Source organism: Lissotriton helveticus, chromosome 11, assembly GCF_964261635.1.
Source record: "Lissotriton helveticus chromosome 11, aLisHel1.1, whole genome shotgun sequence".
Taxonomy (NCBI): Eukaryota; Metazoa; Chordata; class Amphibia; order Caudata; family Salamandridae; genus Lissotriton; species Lissotriton helveticus.
The window spans coordinates 222,859,265-222,885,149 of NC_136072.1; the positions used below are offsets into that span (position 1 = coordinate 222,859,265).

Below are 25,885 nucleotides of genomic sequence, written 5' to 3' on the forward strand. Positions count from 1 at the left end.
TGTAAAGTTTTCAGTGTTTTATTATCAAAAGCTAATTGTGACACATTGTTTTTTTCATCATTTTTATTTTTAAAGTAGCAGTCATTTTTCCACAGACAATATATCTTTAGAAACTTTAAAATACATTTAATTATCTAATACATTTTGTAACAATTATTTTCACTTCATTGTTATAAATAAGTATCTTTTTAATGTTAAGTTACACATTAATATTCTTACTTTTGAAACATGAATGTTTTACTTTTGACAAATTGTATCATTTTGATCAATGTTTTATAATGCTTTTTTTATCAAACAAGATTTATTGTTCACAATCATATTTAATATTTTCTTATAGCATTTTTACAAACATGAAAATATGTATATATAACTAAATATTGTAAATTATAAAATATAACAATATCAGTGTTTTGTTTGATATATTTTCTTTTTTTTATTTGATACATTGTTCACAATGTAAAAACAAAGCCATTTTATTTGTTTTTACCAACAGGAACCCTTGTGGTTAATAACGTATTCAGTACAGTAACTCAATATCGTTGTCTCCCACCATCTTTTGCTTGGCACCTTGTATCATTGCTCAGATCAAGTCCACAGGCATCCTGGACTTTCAGGCCTCCCATCCATCCTTCCCCCTTGTTATTCACCCAGTATCTTCTCTGTAGATGCGGCAAGCATCCCATATTCTATTAAACTTCGTTGGGTATACCCTTGCTTTGTAAAAAATGTTTTCAGCTTGTAGACACCAGTTCATGTTTCTGGCCCATTCCCTCTCCATAGGTGGGTTTGGCTCACCCCTTAGACAGATTCTCTTTTAGACAAAACCAGGTCAATGTTACACCATAGTTGAGTGTATTTGGATAATGTTTGCTCTCCTCAGATACTGAAGGTTATTAGTGCTGATGTTAGGCTTATGAAATCCCCTGTAGCATCCTCCATCCCCAGTCTTTTCTCGGAGCTAAAGGGTTGGGTACATGGACAGTGCCAGATCATGTAAAGTAGGATCCCTGGATGGCCGCATCCTTTCAGACATTCGGCCTTGTCTATTTTAGCTATGTGTCTGAGCCTCATTCTTGCATAGTCCTCCCTATGTATGATTTTGAGTTGCATCAATCTGAACTGTGTGTTTAGTGCTACCTGCCTAGGGTACGTATACGCCTCTCCCAAATCTGAGTCTTCCAGGACGCCCAGGTCCCACTTCCACCAGTTTCATAGGTCCATGAGGGATGCCACCCCATGTGCCACCAGTGTTTTATATAATTGAGAAATGACATGTGTGTGGAGAGGGGAAGAGAGTGCCCTAAAGTCTAAGGGGGTTTCCACCTCTAGTGGCTCCAATTATGATGTGTATTGGCAAGGTGCATGTCTCACTTGTAATTATCTAAGCCTCTGGGTCTCTGTCAACTTGTACTCTGCCTTAAGGATGTCGAAGGATACCATGCCATTCCCCCCCATATGTCCTCCAGTTTCGAAATTCCAATGAGGTCCCACTGCCTGCAGCAATTGAGGTGGCCAAGAGAGTTGCGACAGTTCTGGTTCAGTCGAGAATGCCCATCCATTCATTTATCTTGAGCAACTCCGCCACCCAATAAAATAACCACAGCTTGTACAAGGCAATACCACCCTCTGATGGTTTCCCTGTGAGCTTCTGAAGCGAGATTCTGTCTGGGATAGCATCCATAATCAGATCTATGTCTCAAATTGGAGGTGAGGTGGGAAGTACCAGGATGCCACTGTATTGGTCTGCCTATTCGTTTCCCCAGTTATTGTAGCTCTTCATCCCCGGCTAACAGAAACCCTTAGTAGCCATTAAAGAGAGTGATTTCAGGGCAAATATTCCCACTCATCTACTACCTGTTGTGAAGCCAGACTGAACTAATACCCTATAATTCCTTGTGTCCAGGAATGTACTATTGTTATCCACTGAGTGTTTCTCCTGTAACATCATGATGTCTTGGTACTGTCATGCTGAATATTTGGTCACCACTCCTTGTTTCACCTTGTTACCCAGGCTATTAATGTTCCAGGAGAGGAAAGACCTAGCCTCTGTGCATTCCCTTTTCCTTCCATCCTTTCCCTGATGTGACCTCTCAGAAGTCCTTTGTGTATCCCTGCGGAACCCATCCTGGGTGTTGAGAGTGTGCTGGTCAGTCGCTGATGTACTATTAATTTAGCCCACAAAAAACTCCCTTCCTCCCCACATCCTCAACTTAAGAGTACTGAATATGGAAGCCCATGTCCAGCCTCAGGCCTCCATGTGCACCATGCACCGTGTCTGTGTGCCTAAATTGCGTTCCACCTTGTTCTCCGTCTGAATGGTGTATCTGGTGTTGGTTCCATGTCTTGTCTCCATGGGCCGCCAGCCCTCCCGCCAGTCCCACACCTCTGCCATGGCACAGTGTGTGTAGCATAATCATCTCAGAATTCTGGCTCACTCTAATCTCCCTCCCTTTCTCGGGGTGGCTGACTACTCCTAATGGGGGTGTGGGGTGGCCTTCCAGGGTCCTGTTGTGGGCTGGCCGCCTGGCTCGGCAGCCTTTGTTCTGTGGATCTGTCGTCCCCTATTCTTCCTACTGGTCATTCTCCGTATCCAGCACTGATGTGGCCACTCTCTGGAGTGGGGTTTTCCTTGACTTCTCTAAATGATCCCAAATACAAATCAAAAATTAAAATCACTGGACAAAATTGTTTTACAGAGGTATATCAGGGGTCCATATCGGGCCGAAATTAAATGTTGAGCACATCTTTTTAATTGTGCCTGTTTCCTACTGATAATAATACAGCATTAGTTCTAAGCCTTTGAACCATATTTAGGCTTGTTTTACATTTGGCCCAGAAATAGTATATACTCAAACAGCTTTATTTCCTTGAAAGAATTATAGAAATTATTATGTTTGCTTTCTTAATCACATGTTTTTTTTCTGCATTCCAATCAAGTCCACATTTTACACTACTTTTTCACAGCCCCAAACAAAGCATTACAGTGATTTCTCTACTGTTAACAATAGGAGCAGTTATGAAATCAATGCAGTAACTTTTGCTTTTGAAATCACGTACACTTGCTGTGGGGAGAAGGCTAATATATGCTGGCATTTATTTCTACAGAGTTTCCTCCAAAGCTATCACTCGTTATCTCGAAATGGGCTCAACATGCTTTTGTTCAGAAGCTTCTGAACAATAAGCCGTGACATTTGTGACAGACCTTTAGTTTGCCTGCAAGATGCACGTCTTTAGGAGGCTGTCGGAGATAGATATTTTTATATACGATTTTTAAGGATCATATTCTCGCAGAAAAGTATGGTTTGTTTTTTCTTTTAATTGTATGTTTCTACAGCTTCCTTCAGGACTCACTTCAAAAAGCAAATGCATTTAAAGCAATATTATCCATGTGATTGGTTTGCACTTCCACTATTTAGGCTTACAGTCTTACTGCTGACATGCTAATGGGACAGAAGCACATTGCTCTACTGATCAGTTTGTGTAGCAAGGTGGCATTCTCTGTACAAGGTGAGGAGGATAATGTGCGGATTTGTGTGCCTACAGAGGAGATCTGCAACCCATAAACCTCAGACGCTGCAGTTGTTGTAAAGTGGAAAGATTGCACTGACCAGCCATTTTCCAAAGGTACTTTTATTCAAATTTACCGTAAATTGAAGTAGAATATCTTTTGGAATAGTTCCACTAGGGCCTAGGTGTGCCTAGACTCACAACTGCTCAGCGCCTGGATGCCCTCCCGGGTGATAGTAAGCTCTTCAAATCTGCAAAACATAACTTCGTAAGTTGAAGCAGAGTTGCCTTTTAGGTCCATATTCAATGTTCCATTTTGGCACAAGAGACAGACATAAGTGAGCACATGATTTGTTTTACTAGTGTTAATTCATGGCCTGTATTCAGAAAACGTGGACTTATAATTGCAAAGAGATTTTCTCATACGTAATATCACTCCAAGAAGATGTAATGTTGCATTCGAGCAAATATTCTCACGAGGTCAGAGAGTGGTGCTTCAGGTCAGGGAATGTCCTGAAAAGTAGGTGAACGTGTCCAAACATGCGACATTTTTAATTATTCAAAAATATTTACCTCACATAATTCCACTTTGAATGTAGGCTGATATTTACTCTTTTAAATCTGTATAGAGAGGAACTAACCCCAATACTGGTGCGGTTCTTCAGGGCAGATTTAAACCATTAAAAAACATTTTTCGTGAAGGGAAAAAGGTTTTCTAAATTGTAATTACATTCTTTCCAGTTATTTATGCATGCATGTATTTAATAGTATTGTTAAAGTTCAAGCCTAGATAGAGAACAATACAAAGCTGAACAGTGGGTGTGAGCCCTAGGATTCAATATATGATTGTTTACCAAAGAAAGGGGCTAACGCAGGTTCTTAGTGTGTGGGGTGTAGTGTTCTTTGAAGAGATAGATCTACAATCCTTTTCTTGACTGCACGGGGAAGGAGTGGTCAGATTTTGGTGTCACTTCAGCAACTGAGCTCATAGATGGAGAGGGCCTGCGATCTCTTATGTGCCTTAATGGATCTCTTCATCTCCAATCTGGTGATATCCTGGCCCCTAAGATTGCTGCTCTCTTGGGTGCTTCTTTTCTTGGCAAAATATACAAGGATGCTATTTCTGAAAGCCTTCCTTGTAATGCAGCTGATTTTAAAAGTGTTGGGGAGAGGGAGAGGAGCCAGTGTATTTCCTTCGCTGATAGGCTGTGATGATTACACTTCTTCAAGGCTTTGATGAGATATGCTGCTGCTTGTAGGATGCTTTTCAGAGGTGCAAGAATAGTGTCAAGCATTCCTTAGAGCAGAGCACTGCCCCTATTCAGGTGAGAAAGATCTAACTCTTGCACTGTCCTCTCGGGGATTACAGTAGGCTACATGTAGTGCAAGGTAATCCATACAATCCGGTAACCCTGGGCGTTGTTTGTGTCATAGCACTATGCGTAGCTACGCGAAGTGCACTTCGGATGCTACGCGTAGCTACACTTTCTGCATAGTGTAGTAGGGAAATAATGTTCACACTGATTGAACAGTGCCGGATGCTTCTCTGCATTGTGCAGTCATTGCAAACGGCATCTTGCACAGTGCAAGCGGTCGTTTTCTGCCACTCGAGTAGATTTGTACTCGAGCGGCAGCTTTCTTAACGCGGACTTGTAGTTTCTCATTGCGAGCGGTTGCAACCACTCGCAATGAGAAACCTGACCTCCCCGCGTTGAGAATCTCGCTGGGAGGTACGCTCGAGATCGGCAACTTGATGCTGCTGATCGCGAACAAGGAAAAAGTCTTGCCGGGATGTTGATTTTGTTCGCTCGCGGTCGCCAACTTGTCGTTGAGGCCGCGAGCAAGCAAAAAATGCCCGCTCCGGGTTTTTGCTCTGTGCTATGTGCAATTTGCGTAGTGCATAGAACTGCAAACTACGCACGCTCCACCAGCATAGCATAGTCCTACACCCAGGGTTACACAGTCAGGGCAAAAGTCGTACAAAATGTGGGATGACAAATTAGAATAGGTAATGCCAATTATGCCACTTTGAGTGACACCACAGGAATTGATGTCACAGTCCTTAAATAGTGTTTACTTGAAAGTAAATGGGTCTGTTTTATAATCAAAGCTAACGTACCATTTTTGTTTTATAGAAACCATGAATGTAAATATATATGTGCAATGTATGTTTGTTTTATGTACATCTGCTTGCTGTGTGTAAATGGCAAGCATTGTGATGTTTTGGCAATACCCAAAATCACATTTAAAGAATGATGCATTCATTTATATACATTTGGTTATTTCCATATTATGAAATAACGAACAAAGCTTTATGATCTTCCATGCAATCCATGCAATTAAATATGAATTACGGTGTACAAAGATAGCTTAAGAAGCTGTGCACACTTCATTATCATTGATATTCATATGCCAGCCAGTTGGTATCGGGGATGGCTTCTGAAGTCAAGGCAGATCATTGTTATACCCTAACCTCCAGAGCTCTGTCAAGTGGCCTCCTGATTGAACGTGCCTCCGCAATGAAGATATATTTCTATATAGAAATGTAAAATAACAATTTAATTCTATTGTACTTCTTGCACGTCCCTGGTATTATTACAACGTTTAAGCTTACAGAGCCTAAAATAGTGACATCTTAAAAAGTCCCATTTAAATGCTAAAGTCTGTATTCTGTTAATAAGTGATGCCTGGTGTATTTTTTAAAGCATTGTTTTGTGTTTGTATCGTGTTGGTGTTTTTAAATAGCATCAAAGTACAAAAGTGTAACATTCACTCATTGTTAAGGAATGATAGTACCAATTATGAATGGACAGTTCGGCTCTGTGTCAGCAGCACCAAGGATGATAATGACTGGGACATTCCCAAAAATGGGGAGGAGGTAGCCTCACCTTCTGCCTCAGCATGGATCCACTAATACAGCTTGTGATCTACTCTGTGGGACAGTTCCTCTTTTTCTGCCTCGCTCTATGCTTTGCATGAGTCGCTGGTATCTTGTTTCGTGAATAACACCACCTCTAGGATGCCACGTTGCAAGTGTATGTGCTTGTGTAAGACATTTGTCCTTAATGTTAACAGGAACCAGGGGTGGGAGACACAAACACGTGGATGGAGTGCATCCACTCCCACAAGCGTTCAACCCCCACTTGTACTTTCCTCACAGTGTTTGTTGCTTGAGTCTTGATGTATAGCAAGTGCTGAAATAACTTTGACACTAGTATTTCATTCTTGCAAACTCATCAGAAAGGCAAAATGTTTGGATGGGGCAGCATGACATGGTGCTCACTTCATATGCATAAGTGCCTAAAGGCGCAACAGCCCTGTGAGTCCTCTGAATAGCACTTTATTCCTTAGTTATAGAGGACTTGGAACTGGAACCAAGTGGCATAGTTAGGAACCCACGTTTATACATGGCGACACACAACCTTTGGGTACTGTGATATGTCTCACAGCATGGGTCATCGCCATCCTGGAGCGCCTACAACAGAGACACGAAGAGGTCATTAGTACATCTGAAGAAGACAGCCTGGAAAGATTAATGGGGAGGCCTCGTCTAAAGGCCTTCTCTCCTTTCACAACAGGGTCTACCATCCCATCCTAAATGGCAGTGACGAAGAAGGCTAACCAAAAGGACATATAGAATTTCTAAAGGAGCCCTGTCACCGGTTCCCTGACGTCACTGTCTAGGTTCCCTCACCTTCTGCCTGAGAATTGGGACCCATTATTGGAGCTTGTGATGTACTTTGAGTGACAGTTCGGTCTCCTTTTATGCTTTGCATGAGCTCCTTTTCTCTTTCCCAAGACAGGTGCAGAATATTTCAGGTTTGAGGCAGTGGGATTAGGGTGTCATCTTTGCTCTTCCTTGAGGTCATGTGCCGGTCACCAACAGCTAATAAAGCTGAATGGGTATTACATAGCTGTGCTGACAGGGTGTACGTCGTCTAAGGTAATACCAGGTATGTGGGTGTGCATTGAGGGATATCCCCAAAACCCACAACCATTTTGTTCGCTTTGCTGGTTTCCCCCACTGCTCAGAAGGGGTAGGATTAGTTTATCCAGTCAATCTCCACACTGAGATGATGGGAGACTCTAAGTACAATAACACAATGGTGACAGGCACCTTATATAACTGCATAGTCTGATTCACATAATTTTTCAGTTTCCTTAGGTCAGACGTTTGTGCATTAAAAAAGGAATCCTCCCTTCAGAAATGGAAATCATGATTAATAGAATGTTTCCGAGTGGGCCAGCACATTTTGAAGTGAAAGTCTGTTAATCTGGTTATTTTTGCTGTTTGGGCAGCAACAAGAAAGGGTACTTTAAATGGGGAAGACATAAACAAGGTGAGCGGAGAACATTTAAAAACCTGTGAGAAGTTCCAAATGGGCCTCATTATAAACGTTGTTGATTCCGGCTGGTTGCCTGTCATTATGAGATAACGTCTCCTGAATGGGGACTAACCATACAGACTTTTAATTACCAGGCCGTTTTGTGCTGGTTATGCTAATTCTGGGGACATTTTCACTCATATTTAGCACCTGCACTGAGCAGGTGGCAAAGCTGAGCAAGAGGGCAACGCATCTGCCATGGTGGGGGTGTCAGCAGGATGTGGGAGGGCAGTCTATGATGTAATACCAGGCCCGGTGTTCTAACACTAGGTAAGCCTGGACCTAGAAGTGTTAAAAAAGACTTAAACCTTGAAAACTATGGGAACCATATTTTTCTACTGACAACATTTTTGTTCTAAGAACCCTTTTCACAAAACCATTCATGCGTGTAAAGTTCAACTTAAGCAAGCAAATGGTTTAATTTAATGGGGGGCAAATTCAAATTTTGTATTCACCAAATGCTAATTTATACTTGTAAATTAATTTCAACACTCATAGTATGGCGATCCAATCTTCTCTGGGTAGGAAGTAGGTGTTCCAGGACTGAGGTGAACAGCTACAATTTATGAGTTTGTTTGTATTGATAAATATTTTTGGGTCAATTCATTTCCTGAACATTTTTGGACCATTGCTCCTCTCATGTGCAAGAGTAAAACCTTTCCATGGTAAGAATGGACAGGCACCCCCCAAAACTGGCGGAGAGGTTTCTCTCTAGAGGAAACTAGATCCCCATGAAGCAAATTGAAACCAAATGGTGGCGATTGCTGGCTTGTTGAAACTTGACATGAGCAGCAACATGTGCGCCTTTGTAGAATTTATTTGCCGGTGAAGGCTTGACCTTTAGTGATATTTTAGGTTTTACTTTATATAAAAGTTGAATGCAATAGGGCTACAATCTTGACTAGACCAAACCAAAGAAACAGTTACAGACTATATTAAACCCATTTCTGAAGGTTAGCACATTCTCAAATAATTGAATCTTGATACTTTCTTGCAGGAACCACGGGTAATGTTTTATCGTTCAGTGAGACAAGAGCCCACCAGGTGGTTCAGCACAAATCTGAACAATGCATGCTGTACAATCAGAAGCAACTCGCCCGAATATATCCATCGGCCTACAGGATAGACTCCAGCAACTTCAACCCAGTGCCATATTGGAATGCAGGTGTCCAGTTAGGTGTGTACGTATGTCTACTATAGAGAAAACCACTTCCTTTTTGATTTTAAGAAAGTATTCAATTCTTGTGCTTGTAGTTTCATTACAATGTGTGTTTCACAACGTTTTCACCACTAAACCTTTTTTTAATTCTATGCAGTGGCTTTAAATTATCAAACAGAAGGTCGCATGATGCAGTTAAATCGAGCAAAATTTAAGATGAATGGAAACTGTGGGTATGTCCTGAAGCCACAGCAGATGTGCAAAGGTACTATGACTTTGAGTATTGTTTTTTCATGAAGATTTGTGAATGAACTGTTGCTATTGATAATCTTCGAGGATATCAGTATTTTGGAAGATTAATAATTTTGTTCAGTTTGAAAAATGCTATCAATCAATCACTGGAAGTGCATACCAGAAGAGCAGCAGAGGTTCATAGTTATCAATTTTAGCCGATGTTGGAGAGTTACCCTCTGGTTTACAGAACAAAGGTGCAACTATGGAGGACATCTAAACGATAGTTGAACAGCATTTTGAGTCTGAAGTAATGTCAAAATGAATCTATTGAGATAAGAACCCATTGTTGAAGATTTTTCCAAATTATCTTTTTTGCCTTATTTCACACCCCTTCAAATTGCATTTGTGCAATGGTCTGTCGCAGTGAAAGTTCTTTCATGGCAGCTGAAAAGAGGCCTGGTGTGGATGACTTATTTTTGGATTTTACTTACACTTTATAGTCAAAATAATTAAATGACTTGCAATGTTGCAGATGCTGTCATCGATGAAGCTTGTGTGGAGAGAAGGATATAAATAACTTCTTAGATTTTACTTATGTCATATATGTTATTTTCCAGGCTTACAGAATGTTCACCCTTTTCATTTAGATAATTACTTTACATTGTGATTCATTTTTTTTAAATCCATTTATTAACAATTGATTCCTGTGTTAGTCTTAGTTGGAATTGTATTTTCCATTATGGATTGCCAGTGTCTGGATATTATATTTTTGGCATTGTTGATCCCGTAAAGTAGCTGCATTCATGGGAAGGGCATACACCCCTTTAACATTTTAGAATTTTTGATAGCTACACAGTGCAGCAGTTGTTGGCTTGAAATCCATAAACCTCCATCATAAAACAGAAGCACACATTATGGACAACCCATTTGATGGTCAAGCAAGGTTTTATGGATTGCATCAGACAATAAAAGCATAAACTAAAAGTGATGCATCCATGGTCATTATGAACCAAAGGACCAAAGACCACATCTTTCCATTTGTGACTCAGTAAACAGAAATTGTAGCACCCAAGTCTCTTCTGCACTATTGCAATCACTAACACTGAAACTCTCCCAATTACTTTTACCATCAGTGAAGCTAGCAGTAGCTTTTCTGATATTTATCTAAAAAAGGCGAGGTTCTGAATTTCCGAAGCCCAAATTGACTTATGCAAGAATCTCCTTTGTCCCAATGATTCAAAAATCTGCTGCATGCTCTTGATTGAGAAGAAACATATTTCCACAGTTCCATTCATATATCACAATGTATCTTAAATTAGTGGTTGGGCACCTTTTTCAGATCAGATCTGAGTCTAATGTTTTAGAATTTGATTGACTCTGAAAGTCCTCATCACATGCCTTACCTAAATAGAGAGCCTCTGAAGTAAATTGTAAATATGCATACCCATGTGCTTGACTGACTGTTTGGAGTAATATCTCAGCAAGACATTACTCTCATTTCTTGAGTTTTCAGTAAACAGCTGAACATATTGCATTGAGTCGAGAATAAACCAGGCCGTTTGAGGGGGCAGCATTGATACAACCAAGACAAAAATTCATCCCTTCCAGTCAATAATGCTAAGCACTCTTCAAGATCAAAATGTTAATGACAGATCATCAGTGCAAGGAGTTACTGGGGTCTAATGCCTTCCTTTATCTCATTCATAACCCCTAGGTTGCATATGAATGTGCCTGGTGCATGTTAAAGGTCAACAACTTTATTCGGTCAATCGACCATAAAAGCACAATAAAATCATTAAAAAACTGATTAAAAACATCATTACAATACATCCATCGTGCAATCAAGCAAGAAGTACTAGAAAAAGAACTATACTCTCTTATTAAAATGATACATAAATTAAAAAAATCCTGCCCAGTTTGAGAGAAAATCCATTTGAAAATTGAACTTTAAAACTCTGACATTACTCAGATTACACAGCATATCTCCTCACAGTTTTAGTGCTTGTGTTATAAAATTTAAAACTGAGCAAGAAATTAGCAAAGAGTCAAGACGCTGGAGAACAAGCAAGTCCTCCTGGTGATAATTAGAGTATTTTCCACTGAGGAGGTGACAGAGAAACTGTGACCTAAAAGACAAATATAAAGTGTAAAAGAGTATCAAGTGCTTAGTTGACCGGTGCGTCCGTTCATCACATGGGCAACACAGTAACATTGGGAGCCAGGTATCGGAAACAGGAAAAGCCACACAAAAAATTATTCCCTTGCAGCCATGTGAGATAACAATCTAAGCTCCAAATCCTTTACCCATGTCAGATAAGGCTCCATGTCTTTAGTGGTGGAAAGTGGCACATATGATTGAATAATTAATGAGTCCAAACCTTTCACAAGTCTGTCTTCCTCTTGTATGCATAACATTTTTCCTTTACCAGTTTTTTAGAAAGAAGGGGTATCTTGGCTGGATCATCAAAATAATAAATCCCAAGTTTCACTAGGTGTTTTTAATGTGCTTCAACCAGGGAGTGGCTAACATATTGCTCTGTGTGAGACAGTCTTTAACTATATTTCTAGTGAGGCCCAATTCTTCAGTCGTCCAGATTTTAATCCACAGTTGGGTGTGGGCTAGCCCTACCTTAGCTTCCAAAAAACCTATCCTAAATTCATTAAAACCTGGGGTGGTTTTTGGGATCCCTAATAACTTATTTAAGCTTTTAATTTCTTCCCCCTGTATAGCCGTGGGTGTTATATGCCCCCAAACTGCCACTCCATATGTGCCTACGCTAAGAGCTTTACTTTTGTACAGTGCAATCCTTTCGCTGCTGGATTATTTCCTAAGTCTGAGCGAATCTGAAGATTGATTGCAGGAGGCCTCCAAGCCCTTCCTCTCGGGACAGACAATTGTTCCCAGTGCATTGTCTCATTAAACATGAGGCCTACACAATTCAAATCGTCTGTCTTTAAAATGTCAGTCCCCCCAAATAAAAAATTTCTTAAATCATGTATTTTTGGAGCCACAAGTCATGACATTAGATTTCTTGTTGTTCACCTTGGGCCTCCACTTTTGCATAAAAAGGTTAAAAACATTTAAAAGGGATTGTAGTCCGTTTGCTGTACGTACAAGTAAAACCGCATCGTTTGCATACAATAATACTGGGACAAGGCAGGAACCTGTTCTAGGGACATCACAGGTGCAAGATGTTAAAAAGGACACTAAAGCATTTATATAGGCTAAAAATATAAGCAGGGCTCAAATACAGACTTGTGTTATGTCTCAAATAACTTGTATGCGGGATGTGTAGTCACCTTGTTGGGTATAGCAAACCCTCCTATGGGTGTCTTGATACAGGATCTTTATGGTGCATAAAAGTGCAGGGTTAACCTAAGTCCTGCTCATAATACCCCACAAAATGCCTCTGTCCATTAAGTTAATGGCACAGGAGAGGTCCACAAAAGCCATATGAATAGCTCCTCTCATGGCCATGATATATTTACCTGAGATCAGGGTAGAAGCACAGCCGAAACCCATTTTGGACTGTGGGAAAGAAAGATTTCTCTGCCTCCCGGTCCTCTAATTTAGCTCGGACTACCCTGCCAAATATTTTTGCTGAATGGTCTAAAATAAAATAGGCGTATCATTTAAATGAGAATTTCTGTGTACTTTCTTAATAATGGAGACTATTATAGATTCCCTCCATGTCTCAATGGGTCTCTCCTTAACTACCTCTTTAAAAGTGATTGTTAGCGGGGGCCAAGAAATCAAGATTATGCTTTAAGAGCTTGCTGGGACCCAATCTGGTCCTGGCGCTTCACCTGTTGCAGAGCTTAGGATCGCTGTATGCACTTCAGCTCCTGTGATGGTCTCTGTACCTGATGCAATAAAACCCAGACAAGCAATTGATCTAGTAGGTGGGTAAAGGCTATGTATAGTTCTGTCCTTCCTGCCTGCTCCACTGGAAGTACCATTGAACATGAATGCTTTGCTGTTAGAAATGGGAGCTTATCTGAAGAACCTCTTATGGAAAGGTTATTGGTTGCAAGCAAGATGATACCAAGGCATCAATGTTCATGTGAACAGAGCACCTGGCTGGCCTTTTAGTCATTTCTCCAGTATGTCTGGGTAAAACCACAACTTACTTATTTCCAGTGATTGAGAGAAAGACTCAACCACAATTTATCATGTAAGGAAATAAAACAGAAAAGATCACTCACACTCTGAAAAGAAGCACAGAGATTATGGAAACTGCCCATCATAAACAAGAATAAGATTGCTTGCCATGACCTACCATGTATGAAGAATGGCTTGGCAGGTGCTGTAGTCAGGACCTTCTGTGAAGCATTTATTTTTAATGTCCTTATCCATTGGGGTTCTGTATAGTTTCTTCCAGTGTACGTTATTCTTCTTGTAATCATGGCATTAAAGACCAGTTGCAACATTTTAATTTGTGTTTGATTACTCAAGGCAGATCTTAGTATCCAGAACTGCTGCACATATCATTCTGGATTCTTGTCAAGTTCATGGTTCACCCTCAAATAATAACGAGGGCCAGTTTTGTGTGAGGGACCTGAATGAATGAGTGGTCAAGATTATTGCTGTTGGAATCTCCAGCCCATGGACGTGTCGCCACATTCAATACTGACAGATTGGCTCAAGTTAGTGGACTAACATCTTCAGCTGGCTTACATAAATGTGCATTGTTTATCAATTTCAAGACACCAGAGAAAGCCATCATATCCTAAAATCATGTTTACCCTGAGATGTTTGGTAAAAGTTCTTAGGCTTTAATTTATTCCTCCTACCCCAATTTCCATCTGAATTCAATCATTCAAGACGTGAATTAACTTGTCAAGGACAGTGGCGTTTTTAGTTTACATAATCGCAGTTATACTTGAATCTGATATAAGCTCTGAGTTGAGAGCTTAAGGTTAACCAGACCATTGACTGGAAGAGGAATGGCCCAGAAATAAGGTGTGTAGATTTTAATTTTAATGGTTTAGTGCTGATTGCTAAAGCAGTAGATATGATATTATTTTATATGTCTTTCCTACATGCCTAGGTGTTTTTGGCTCTATAATCATTTTCTCACATTTCTTAATTCTAAGGGACATTTAACCCCTTTTCCGGTGATCCGCTTCCAGCATCTCCAAAGAAGCAGCTGATTCTGAAAGTAATAAGTGGCCAGCAACTGCCTAAACCCCCAGATTCAATGCTAGGAGACAGAGGAGAGGTAAAGCATTTTTTAAAGTGATAATCATTTTCTGCAATAAAATGTGCTCTGCGCTACTGTCACAATTTTTCACATATAGAGAAGCTGATGGCTTCACTTAAAGGTGCACGGAACAGTTGCATCATGGTTCTTATTTTTGCAGCCCATGTGATGGCTGGTGCTCTTAATGGTCTTTATTTTGCTGGGCTGTGGACTCTCTGTGGATTTGTTTTTAATTGACCTCATTGGGAAGCTTGTGTAAATGAAAGAACCAAGAACAATATATCCTTGTGGTCTTAACTTTTTGATCTCTATGGACTCCCACTTAATAATTACTTTAATCCCGGGATTACCACTGAATCATTACTGCTATCCGTGGATCCCCACTGAGTCATTATTGGATTCTGGGGACCCTGGGCTAAGTAATTTTGATAATTTGAACCACAAAACAATACACAAACAAATTGAATGAAGCATTAATCAAACAAATACACAAATCATTAAATATTTTATTTAAATCTCAAACACATAAAAAAAAATCTTAATTTTAATGGGAAGGTTGGAGCTTTCCTAAATTCAATTGAGACTCCACCTCATCCATACTGTATTTTGTTGGATGGACTTACCCTGCTCCCACTATTCAATCTGAAGATGCCAACTTTATTTTTAGCCTCCAATTTCAAATTCCTTCACATTTACAGAACTATTTAATGTTTTCATTTTTACATTTTGCTTCTTTAGCTAAATGCATTTTTAAAAATAACTTTTTAATATTTAATTTTCTAAGCAGGTGCAGACCACAAGGGACTCCCGGGCCACAGGTTAAGAACCACTGATATACCTTATTGACCTACAGCACCTAGAGTTTATTACTCCTTGAGGTGCCGGTAAAAGTTTCAAAGTAACATACATCATAAACGGATCTTTTGGATAACACAAAAGACACATTTCATATTTTTTTGGGCCATGAACAAACCCATGTGCTTAGTTGCCTTTCAAGAGCTACAAAATGTGTACACTGATAAATAAAATGTACTTGTAAAATATGTGCATCATATGCTGAATTGATATTAAACCCTCTGAGAAATCTCTGTAGATGTACGTTCTGCACAATAAATGCAAAAGAATCATTAGGGAAAGATCATAAAACAACGTGAATTTTGAAACATAGAAGCAGCCTTCAAACTAGATGCATTAAAATCCATCTGTGTTGGTCCCATAACAATGCTAAGGGTAAGGAAGGCACAGCACTTTATATCTTCATATCAATGTGGTCCACTGACCTAACACGTACAACTATATTAACAGTGGGCAAACGCTGTAATCGAGACAAATAAATCGGCAAAACATTGAGGTTAGGTGTACCATGTAGTGGGCTCGCTATTTTTATGTTTATAGTGGGACAGGTCTGCTAAATGCACTTCCTGTCTGTAAATTAATATTTTCATGCTAATACCTTACTTAAACTATCACCACAGTGGGGGTGGTCAACAAAAACACACATTTCAGACTTGATTATAACATTCTTGTAAGCTATTTTGTCTTTACAAAACTGAACACTGTTTCTTGAAGGGAAAAGGAGTGTGTGGTTCCCAGCATGCCTGGCTCGACTATGAGAGGCTGGACAGTTCGGGGGTGCAAGGGCCGGCACCAAATCCAGAGCTTTAGCTAGGCTTGGTTTAGCCTTCCTTGGCCTGTATACCTCTTGTATTACATGGACTCCTGAAGAGAGCTACCATTCTCTACATATCTTTAATGAAGAGAGTTGTGAGACAACCCTAGAAACAGCTGTGCTGGGATCTGAGAAACCCGGTCATTTATAGTTTTCCAGCTCAAACTAAAGTGTAACTTTTTCACATTGTGACTGGGTTGCTCTTTTTCTACTTTCATGAATTGTGCTGTTAGTTATGTTCCTAAAAATGATGTCCGTTTCTTGCTTCATTCAGGACTGGTTTGTCCATTGCAAACTTATAATTGCTTCTGTGAGTTGAGATAATACTACTATACCTTCTTTTATGGTACTTTGTTTGTTCCACAAAAAGATCTGTAACTTTTTTGTTGTCTCATTTCATCCCAAACCATAGTAACCTCCTTAACATTGTGATTCCAGGGGAGGAGCCTAGCTCGAGAACGCAATGGCCGCCTTTTAGCTCGGCTCCGTCGGCCCTCCAGCTAACCTCGACTATCCTGTACTATATCCTGCTCCGTGACAAAACTTTAATACAGAATTTGAAATTTGAAGACCCACTCTTACTCACCGTCTGGTCTGGAGGATCCTGTGTGCTGTGGGTCCGCAGCTGTGCCCTCGGTGAGAATTGGGCCTCCGGGCACTCGAGACCGGGACCTCGCCTGCGGGACCTGACCGGCGGAGAAGAGATTGCCGGCCCCGGCCGCGAGAGTGAGCCACTGGTGAGAACCGTTGTGCGTATGCCCCGGAGATCCTGAACCGGCCCCGATAACTGGACCGTGCGGCTGGAGGGGGACGAGATGTGTTGGGGGCTGATTGTGTGAAGGGGTCCCTTCGCCTTTGTCCTGTCCGGCGGCCCGGAACCCCGCGCCTGACTCTCGCTTGTGGGGCCTGCCTCTGTTCGGAGGGGACCCCCTCCCCCATCTGGCGCTTGCCCATCCTGTGCCGGTGAGGCCGTTGTTGGGAGCCTCCGGAGATCTGTAAAGTCCTACATTTGGGGACTGTTTGGGGGCCCACGGTGGAGTGTGGGGCGGCGAAACTCACAAGATGGCTACCTATAACGCTGGGGGTGCTCCGCTCTGCGCCGACGCTCCTTACCAGCCGGATTGTGCGGAGGACTGGGTGTGTACCCGAGCGCCCACGCCTGGAGATGTCCTGGATGCCTTGATGTCATTGTACGCTGTCTTGGCCCCCGGTGCCTCTACCGACTCCATGCGGCTCGCCGCCATTTTGGGCCGCCGCTCTTTCATGCACCCCTCTTGTCCTGATGCCGCCATTGCTTCGCCCCCTTCGGCTGTGCCAGGAGTTGCTGCTGTTGTTTTTCGGCCGCTTGATGGGCCGGTGACTTTTGACCCTCTGCTTTCTCACCGCCTGGCTTTCGAGGGCTTCCACACGACGCGGAGATCAGCTCCTTCCCGGGCACCTGGGACTTATGGTGGGCCGCCGTTTGCTCCCGCTTCGTTGGACTCGGGCTCTTGTCCTGGAGGGGAACCTTTGTATTGTCGACCTGCACACCTGGACTCCGGCTTGCCTTTGCCTGCCCTGTCGTTGTTGCTACAATTGACTTGCATTATTGACTTCCTGTATTCCCTCCGTACGAAGGCTCTCCCTGATTTATGTCACTGCCGTGATTCTGGACAACATTACGATTTTTCTGTGCTGGGTGGTCCGCTCCACATTATCCTTTATTGGGTTGGTTTTGTGGTTAGAAAGGGTTGGGGGTGAGTTGCACGACATGATCGTTTGCTGGTTTACCCGCCCGTTGCACTGATGCTTGTATTCCCGTCACGGGGAAATGTTACAATCTCTTCCTCCTCCCCCTCCCTGTGGGTTTTTGCTGTATGTGAAGGTGTAGTACTGATTTGATACTTATTTATTTGTTGGTTGGGGAAGGGTCGTTGCCGACTGTGTCTGTTCATATCCTCCGGCTCCTCCCTCACATTTTATTTTCTGTTTCATATTTCCTCTCCTCCTCTTTTTGTCTCCTTCTTCTACTTTCTTTCTTAACTATATTTCGGGTTTCGGATTAGGGCGACAGGCACGCTGTTTGGAGGGTAGGCCGTAGCCTTCTGCAGGGGTGCGGGGTGGGACGGGTGGGCGGGGTCTTTCGGATGTTTTCCTTTGGTTCTATGGCCCTTTTCTATCCCTTTATAGCGGTGCCGCTTCTGTCCTCGCTTCTCAGGCATGAGTGGGTCATGGTCTGTTGCTATGTCACTTTTCTTGGTTTCGATGCTTCGTCGCGAATGCCATACCCCTCCTCTCGCCAGCCTCCACTTTCTTCTGTACTATTAGCCGCGGGTTGCCTGGCCCGGGGTGGCGCCCATCTTGCACGACTGTGTTTTCCTTTTAATTTTTCTTTATTTGTTCTTCCTCTTCTTCTTTCCCCTTTTTTTGTCCCTTCTTGGTTTTCTCCCCTCTGTTTCCCCCCCCTTTTTTCCCCCTTTCCCTCCCCCTTACCCCTCCCTCCCCCTTTTTCCCCCCCCTCCCTCTTTCCCAGGCTCGTATTGAGAGAAGTGGGTTTTGTCCGTACAGTTCTCCGCTCCCCTTGCCTTTCTTAGCGTGTTATTGGGTGGGGGACATGAGATTCTGGTAGCACTTGTATGCTTCTTAAATATGTTTTGCGTTTATTTTGTGCTACGGGTGATTCGCGTCCTTACATCCTCTTCCCCCCCACCCCCCCTTCCTTTTGTTTTGGCGTGGGTGTCTTTCTGTTTCTTGATTTCCTCGTATTTGTGACTCAGCCTTGAGCCTTGTCCCCTCATTATAAAATTGACCTCATTGATCCTGATACTGGGCTGTTATTGCCGCTTATCCCATCTCTAGCACTGTTTAATTATGTCTGTCTGCCTGCCAACTGGCCTTGTGTCGCTTATTTTGACTTTTGATTGTCTTTGAATTGTGGCCGGCCGGATTGGTTGTAGGCCCATGCATGTTTATCCCAATGATGCCAATAAAGGTCTTCAAAAACAAAACAAAAAAAAAAAAAAAACATTGTGATTCCATTTGAGTTAGTTGTTTAAAATGTCATTATTATGATAGACTTTCCATCATTCAGGATTTTGAGCAACAATAACAAACCGTCCTTTCATCTCTATAAAGAAATTGTCTTTTCAAACTCTCCTTTAAAATCACAATCTTCCAGCGTTGGTTTATTCATGTCCACTGACAGTGTAACTGCCATTTCTTCTTGTGAGCAATCATCTCCAGCCCTGCGCCCATACCAGACCACAATCTCCAAGTTGCAGTTAATTGTGGCTTTGGCATAGCTACAATAATTAATAAGTCTATAAATGTCTTTAATATATAAGCGTGAGCATTTGCTCCTCACCTAGCTCATCAAAAAGCTTTGCCTCGGTGGTGAAATAACACCCAGCCTTCCCAGCAACAATAATTTTGGGTTCAGGTTCATGAGGCGACAGAATAATCTCTACTTTTTCAGAAGTTCCCGCCCAGATGAGCTTGACTGGTGCCAACTAGACATACAAAGGTACTGGAGCTGTTGAGCCTTTTCCCAAGGTGGCCCCTTAGACATCCCTGAAGTATTGGAGAGACTGATGGGGTGTGCGAGGCTTTGGTCGTGGTACTTGAATTTCAACCTATAGGCCATTCCTTGCAGATTGAGGTCCTCCTTTCTTTGTGCCACACAATGACAGTAGAGTTCCTCATAAGTCTTCAAATTCCCCTTTCCATTTAGTAGCCTGTCAAGTATAACTCTCGGAGTGAGATTAACGTGTTCCTGATTGGGTATTATCTACCTCTGCACAAACCTTCCACTGTTCACAGTACTGAGGTTTTGATCCAACCAAAATAAAGTAACAAGAGTCCTATTTAATCTGAGATCTCTTCACAACACAAAACCCTCACTGGCTAACTGCTGAGGCCAGGGGAAAACCCAGGTCACTTTGCATTATGCATATGAGTGCTCACTGCAAGGATCAACCCACACTCTGACAGATATTAATAAACACAATTTTTGGAAAAAGTCACACACCACACTTTGGTTCCTGTCTAGATTCAGCAGATGATGCTTTCAGAGATGTGCAGTACATGCTTTAACCCTCTGGAATTTACTGCAGCTATTTCTGAGAGGAGTGGAGCTTTCAAAACACTGAAACCCACTTCAATTGTGTCCTCCTTACACTCCTTATTCTCCACTCTCCCTCACTCCAGAGTGCATTTTGTGCGAAACAGAGCCCAAACTCGTTCTTTAGATGATGTTATAGGCTACCCACTGAGCAGCCCACCATTGCCACACACCGCCACTACATTGGGCTCCATGAACACAGAACTCCTCATCACCCCCCATACTTAACCATTCACAACAGGGCAGATAGACTAGTAATTCCAGCAAGGCAAAATATGCCTTTGTTAAATCCTGCCTCTGACACTTTCAGATATGACCGAAGAGGACTGCACATGATCTCCTTGGGATAACACAGTGTCTGGCAACCACACGCAGAGTTGGTAGTAGATTTCAGTGGCATGTTGATGGCAGATGACAATTTGTTGATCAAGAGGATCATGTAATACATTATTTTGGAAGAGGGCAGCAGGATTCAGTGTAGAAAGTGCTAAAACTGTTTTGCTCCATTTGGCAGAGCATTCATTTCAAATGACTTTGTTACTTTGAATTTGACAACCTTATTATACATTCTCTTAGTTCCTAATGGGAATGGTATGCCCAGGCGTGGTCTGCTCATTGCACAGCTGGATTCAAGCTAGCCTGGCTGATGAGGGATGATGCCCCAAAACCGGTCCCAGGATGCTTGGTCTGGGGAGGACTTGGCTTGGCAGTTCAGCTGGACTGTTCCCATGAAGAGCAGGGTCAAGACTGATTTGCTTAAGGGTGGGTCCAAACTAGGGTGGCGTGGTGAGCAAAAGAACAATGTATTAAACCCAGATCTTTGTGAATTTTTGCATTGTTCAGCATTCCGTCCATCATTTGTTCCTTTTGATTTTGTAGCCTTAAGTAGGAAGGGTATGCTGGACGTGGGCGCCGTGCTCACTGCACCACTAGATTCAAGCTAGATTGGATGATATGGGGTGATGCCCCGAAACTGGTCCCAGGATGCTTATTTATGGTCTAGGGAGGACATGGTTTGGCAGATTGCGCTGGACTGTTCCCATGAGGAGCAGGGTCAAGACTGATTTGCATATGGCTGGGTCCAAACCGAGGTAGCGTGGTGAGAATGATGGATTAAACCCAGATCTTTGTGATTGCGGGTGAAGGTTTACATTGTTAAGCATTTCGGCCATCACTTGTTCCTTTTGCTGTTGGCACCCACACAAGCAGCGTTGGTAATAGATTTCAGCGTTGATGGCATGTTGATGGCAGATGACAAGTGTAGGTGGCATGTTGATGAAGAGAATCATCTAATACATTATTTTTGAAGGGGGCAGTACGATTCCGCGTAGAAAGTGCTAAAACTGGTGTGTTCTTTTTAGCAGCGTATTAATTTCAAACCATTTTCTTGCTTTGAAGTTCACAACCTTATTATACATTCACTTTATTTTCTGCATTTACATTTTCTTAGAGGTTACTCGCCTTCTGGAATGTATTCAGAGGGTATGGCTCTCAAAAGTGCAGCAGGTGCAGTGGCACTGGAACCCAGAGGCATAAAGTGGCCCACTTCACCATGAATATTGCTCCATTTAGCACCCAAACCGCATTCCGGGCAATTTTCCTTGCTTACTCTAAGGCTCACGGCACCATTTGATACTCCTCGTGTATCTGAGAATGTAGATATTTTATAGTACATTTTTCAGCTTTACAATTAATTATGTCAATACTTTACAGCAAGTTATTTAGTATTACAATGTGTCTTTTGTGTGCAGATTAGTAGGATTTCTGTTTTACAATTTGTCTACTGTAAATGTTCCAACAGCATGTATGCATTTCTGTTTCTTCTTCCACCTGAGTGAACGGTGGAGAAGAAGCAGACCCGCATTGTTTCTGACGTCAGTGGATACTGTCATAAGTGCGTTCCCCTTGTAAAGCTGCCTCCACCAAACCCACATCCCCACTCCAGACCTCCGGACCCCTCTCTACTGACCTGACCTTTTTAGGCAGAGCAGGAAAGGTTGTAACACGCGTTCTCTATTAAAGACCAATAACACTGCATTGGATCAGTGCCCCAGCCGGGTCTTGACTAAAAATACAGCACAATCAGCACTTGCATTGTCCACATGCAAACACCGACACACATTAAATAGTGCTTCTCCTGCCTTTAGTACCTATCCGTTTAATATTCAGCGTACGCTCCGCAGCAGCTGTATACCTAAATGACCACATTTTAAATGCTCGTTAAATAAATCTGAGTACATAATATTTAGCATTCAGTTAACGTAAACCAGGAATTCTAAGTACATATTATTTAATATTCACTTAAAGTAAACCAGCAGTTAACTTAGAGAAAATCGTATTCAGAGAGTTGGACACTCCGGATTCAGTTGTTTGTCCTAAGTTAAAAAAAAACGCATTTTCACACAACTCTTTCGCTAATTAGTCCTTGTGAGTTATTCATTCATTTTAGGTAGAAGCCTTTTGTGGTTTTGCACCGCACTTCTATTTTCTTCACTTTACGAAATCACTGTTAATTTTGGCTCAAATATGTATATACTATGATACACGCATTGCTGAAGTGTTCTTTTTTTAAGGCTTTTGATTTTTGTTTACATTGGTATACTGATGGCCTGTGGGTGTTTGAAGGTATCTCCCATTTCTCTTCTTTTGCTGGCAAATGAGGAATACTCAGTCTCAACTAAATACATTGACCCTAAAGTTTATTTCTCCCAAGTGTTTTAAAAATCTGTATTGTTGTAGGTTACATCACGTTTTACATCTAGTGATTTTCCCTCAGTGATATTTCTGACACTGTTTGCATCTGTTCTCAATCTACCTGTGTGCATGATATTTAGAATTTGGTTTCTTGTTACTTTAAATACTTGCTTTGCCAAATGTATAAAATGTGTTTCAGATTCACCTGTTTGAGAAGAGTATTGCTCTATTATCTCTTGAATGCATACATCTTATTCATGGATGGTAGTAGTGTCTTGTCAACATTTGCGAATTCGGAAATCGTAGTTTGCCTGATGTTCAGTCAAGAATTGATTAGATCAATTTTATTCTAGCGGCACCAGTGAAAGGTGTCATAGCTTTAATTCAAATAGTTCCCTGAAGTATTTTGGTTTCTGACATCCTGAGAATGCAGAGATTATCCTCTAGCACGTTTCAGTGCCCTGTGGCTTGGTAGCCGAATTTTCCATAGCATACATTCAGGGATGGAGATGTTCAGTACAGCCTAGTACATTGTTAATTTTTTTCATGTCTCTTCAATCCTTACTTTTCATGAGTTCCCTTCCTCCATTTTGCTTTACATTTGTTCTAATGTGGAAAAGAGTCTGCAAATGAATCTAACGTATTTTATTGTCATGCTCTTCCTCCAATATATAACAAGGTATAGAGAGTAAAGGGATTTTATCCACTTGAGTGGACGGAAGGGTACTCCCGTTCCCCTGGATAGGTAACTATATAACAACTTGAGGAGTACCACCAAAGATGAGGCTACGTAGCCGATATTGGTGGAATGAGACTAGTGTGAAAGAAGAAGTCCTTCCTTGTTTTTTAGGAACCCCTCACTCACCGACCTGGTCGGTGACATGCTTCATCATCGGGGCCACCTTGACAGCCGAGTGCCGCCAAGGTGTGCTGCGACACCTGGAATACAGTGGAGCTGGTATGTGAGTGATGAATGTGAAAAAAGGAAAAAGTCAGTGAGTTAAAAATTGTCCTGGTATGACTTATTAAATATTATTTATTTTAAGGCTACTGGACAATATTAAAAATAGTGTGTGTTGATACAATAAAGGCTTTAATAGGACCTAGTGTATCTATAGTATGTGTGGGAATTTTCCATAGCATACATTCAGGGATGGAGATGTTCAGTACAGCCTAGTACATTGTTAATTTTTTTCATGTCTCTTCAATCCTTACTTTTCATGAGTTCCCTTCCTCCATTTTGCTTTACATTTGTTCTAATGTGGAAAAGAGTCTGCAAATGAATCTAACGTATTTTATTGTCATGCTCTTCCTCCAACAACTCGTCAGTTTTGCTTTTGATGTTTATCATTTAACTGTCCTTGAAGGACAATGCAAAGTTAGACTAATCTAATTCGTTGATCCATTGAGGTGCGTTTTCTGTTTTAGGGGGCATCAGCACAATTTAGTAATTGTTACTTCTCCATTTAAACCATTGCCCGAAAAGTTAATTTTAGGATGGGGCTATTTAGGCTTAGTTTCTGAAGATTTGAGCCTCAACTCTTCAGCATTTTCTTTTTTCTTCTTTAACCGTTTTATTATTTCTTTGGAGGGTAGCTGGGTATGTAGTATTCACTTTAGGCTTAGGCTTACAAGACAGGGAGGGTTTTGCAGGGGCCTTATCAGGTTTACCTATTATTAAATAACATCCCTTCTTAATTAAAGCACCATAAGTTAGGAGATGCTCTGAAGTTTAAAAACTAGTTTTAAAGCTTGATAAAACATAGACAGTGCGAGGAGGTTAACATAAAACACCTTTCTAATTCCAGAGCCTGGGGTGCTCAAACTAGCTTACTTAGGGCTCCGGTCTTTGACAGGCAATGATGGTCCTGCCCTTGGTTCAAGCCAAGCTCTTGTCACACCCCCACTCTATACACACTAGGAGTGTTTTTAATGGCGAAAAGCCTCACTCATGCATGGAATCAGGGACATGGGGCCCATCTCAGTTTTAATTGACATTTTTTATAGAAATGAATCAATATGATTTAACAATCAGCAAGTAAAAAATATACATTAGATAAAGGGTTATATTGATATTGAAAAATCGACTGTATTAGGTTCACGATAAATGGCTCTATGCCTACTGGAGTCCACCACCTGTGCCAAATCTAATCTGTATCCTCTTCAAGCGGCTCCCCACATCTGTGACAGGGAAACACTCACCGAAAGGGGATGAGCCACCCTTCGGTCATTCTACATCATCTTGAGGGGACTTGAGAGTCCCCAGAAACAAGTGCCTGCCTTGGTTTTCTGCCTTTTTAGGAATACCCCTGCCTCCTCACAAGATGATGCACCACAGCAAAAGCAGGGCTGGACACAACTTTCTTCGACTACTAGGGCTTTCTTTGGATTGTGTTCCAAGTCTATTTTGATGCGAGATAATAAAATAATTATCGTTTATATGCATACATTGCAGACGTTGCTAATATTTGGAAGAAATCAGATAAGTAAAATATAATAAAATTCTTGGAGTGGCTGCAATTCCACAATGGCATAGTCGTTAAAAAGCAGTGTGTCGGTATGAAAGGTTCGTTTCCTTGGTGAGCGTACTCCAGCAAGGCATGCAACACATGAACAGCTTACATGTAAAAACCAAGTCCTTCACCTAACAGGCTTTGACAAAAACAGACGTGCACGAAGCATTAAAAGTAATGAAAACTAAAAATTTCACTGTCTAAAGGCGGCGGGAATATATTTGCAAATAAAGTATGTGAAAAATGACCAATTGCAGAAATACATGACAAGAAACAGAAAATGAAAGAGATTGTCCTGCTCTGGAATTTATAGAGCTACTTTGTGGGTGGATGTGTGCATTTGGACAAGTAAAATGCCATCCTTCATAGTGAAAAGAGCTGGAGGCTGAAATAGACTTACCCAAAAGCCCCCTGAGGTAAG

At 41.6% G+C, this 25,885-nt stretch overlaps 1 protein-coding gene across 6 annotated transcripts in view; it reads left to right on the forward strand.

The window, feature by feature from the left end:
- The window catches only part of PLCH1 (phospholipase C eta 1), a 942,696-nt gene that overhangs the window by 886,036 nt on the left and 30,775 nt on the right, over window positions 1–25,885 (forward strand). For all 6 annotated transcript variants that reach the window (XM_078667769.1, XM_078667764.1, XM_078667766.1 and 3 more), the window contains 3 exons: window positions 8,890–9,069; window positions 9,209–9,316; window positions 14,383–14,507. In XM_078667769.1, coding sequence (XP_078523895.1) covers window positions 8,890–9,069; window positions 9,209–9,316; window positions 14,383–14,507 — 413 coding nt within the window. The remainder of the gene's footprint in view (window positions 1–8,889; window positions 9,070–9,208; window positions 9,317–14,382; window positions 14,508–25,885) is intronic.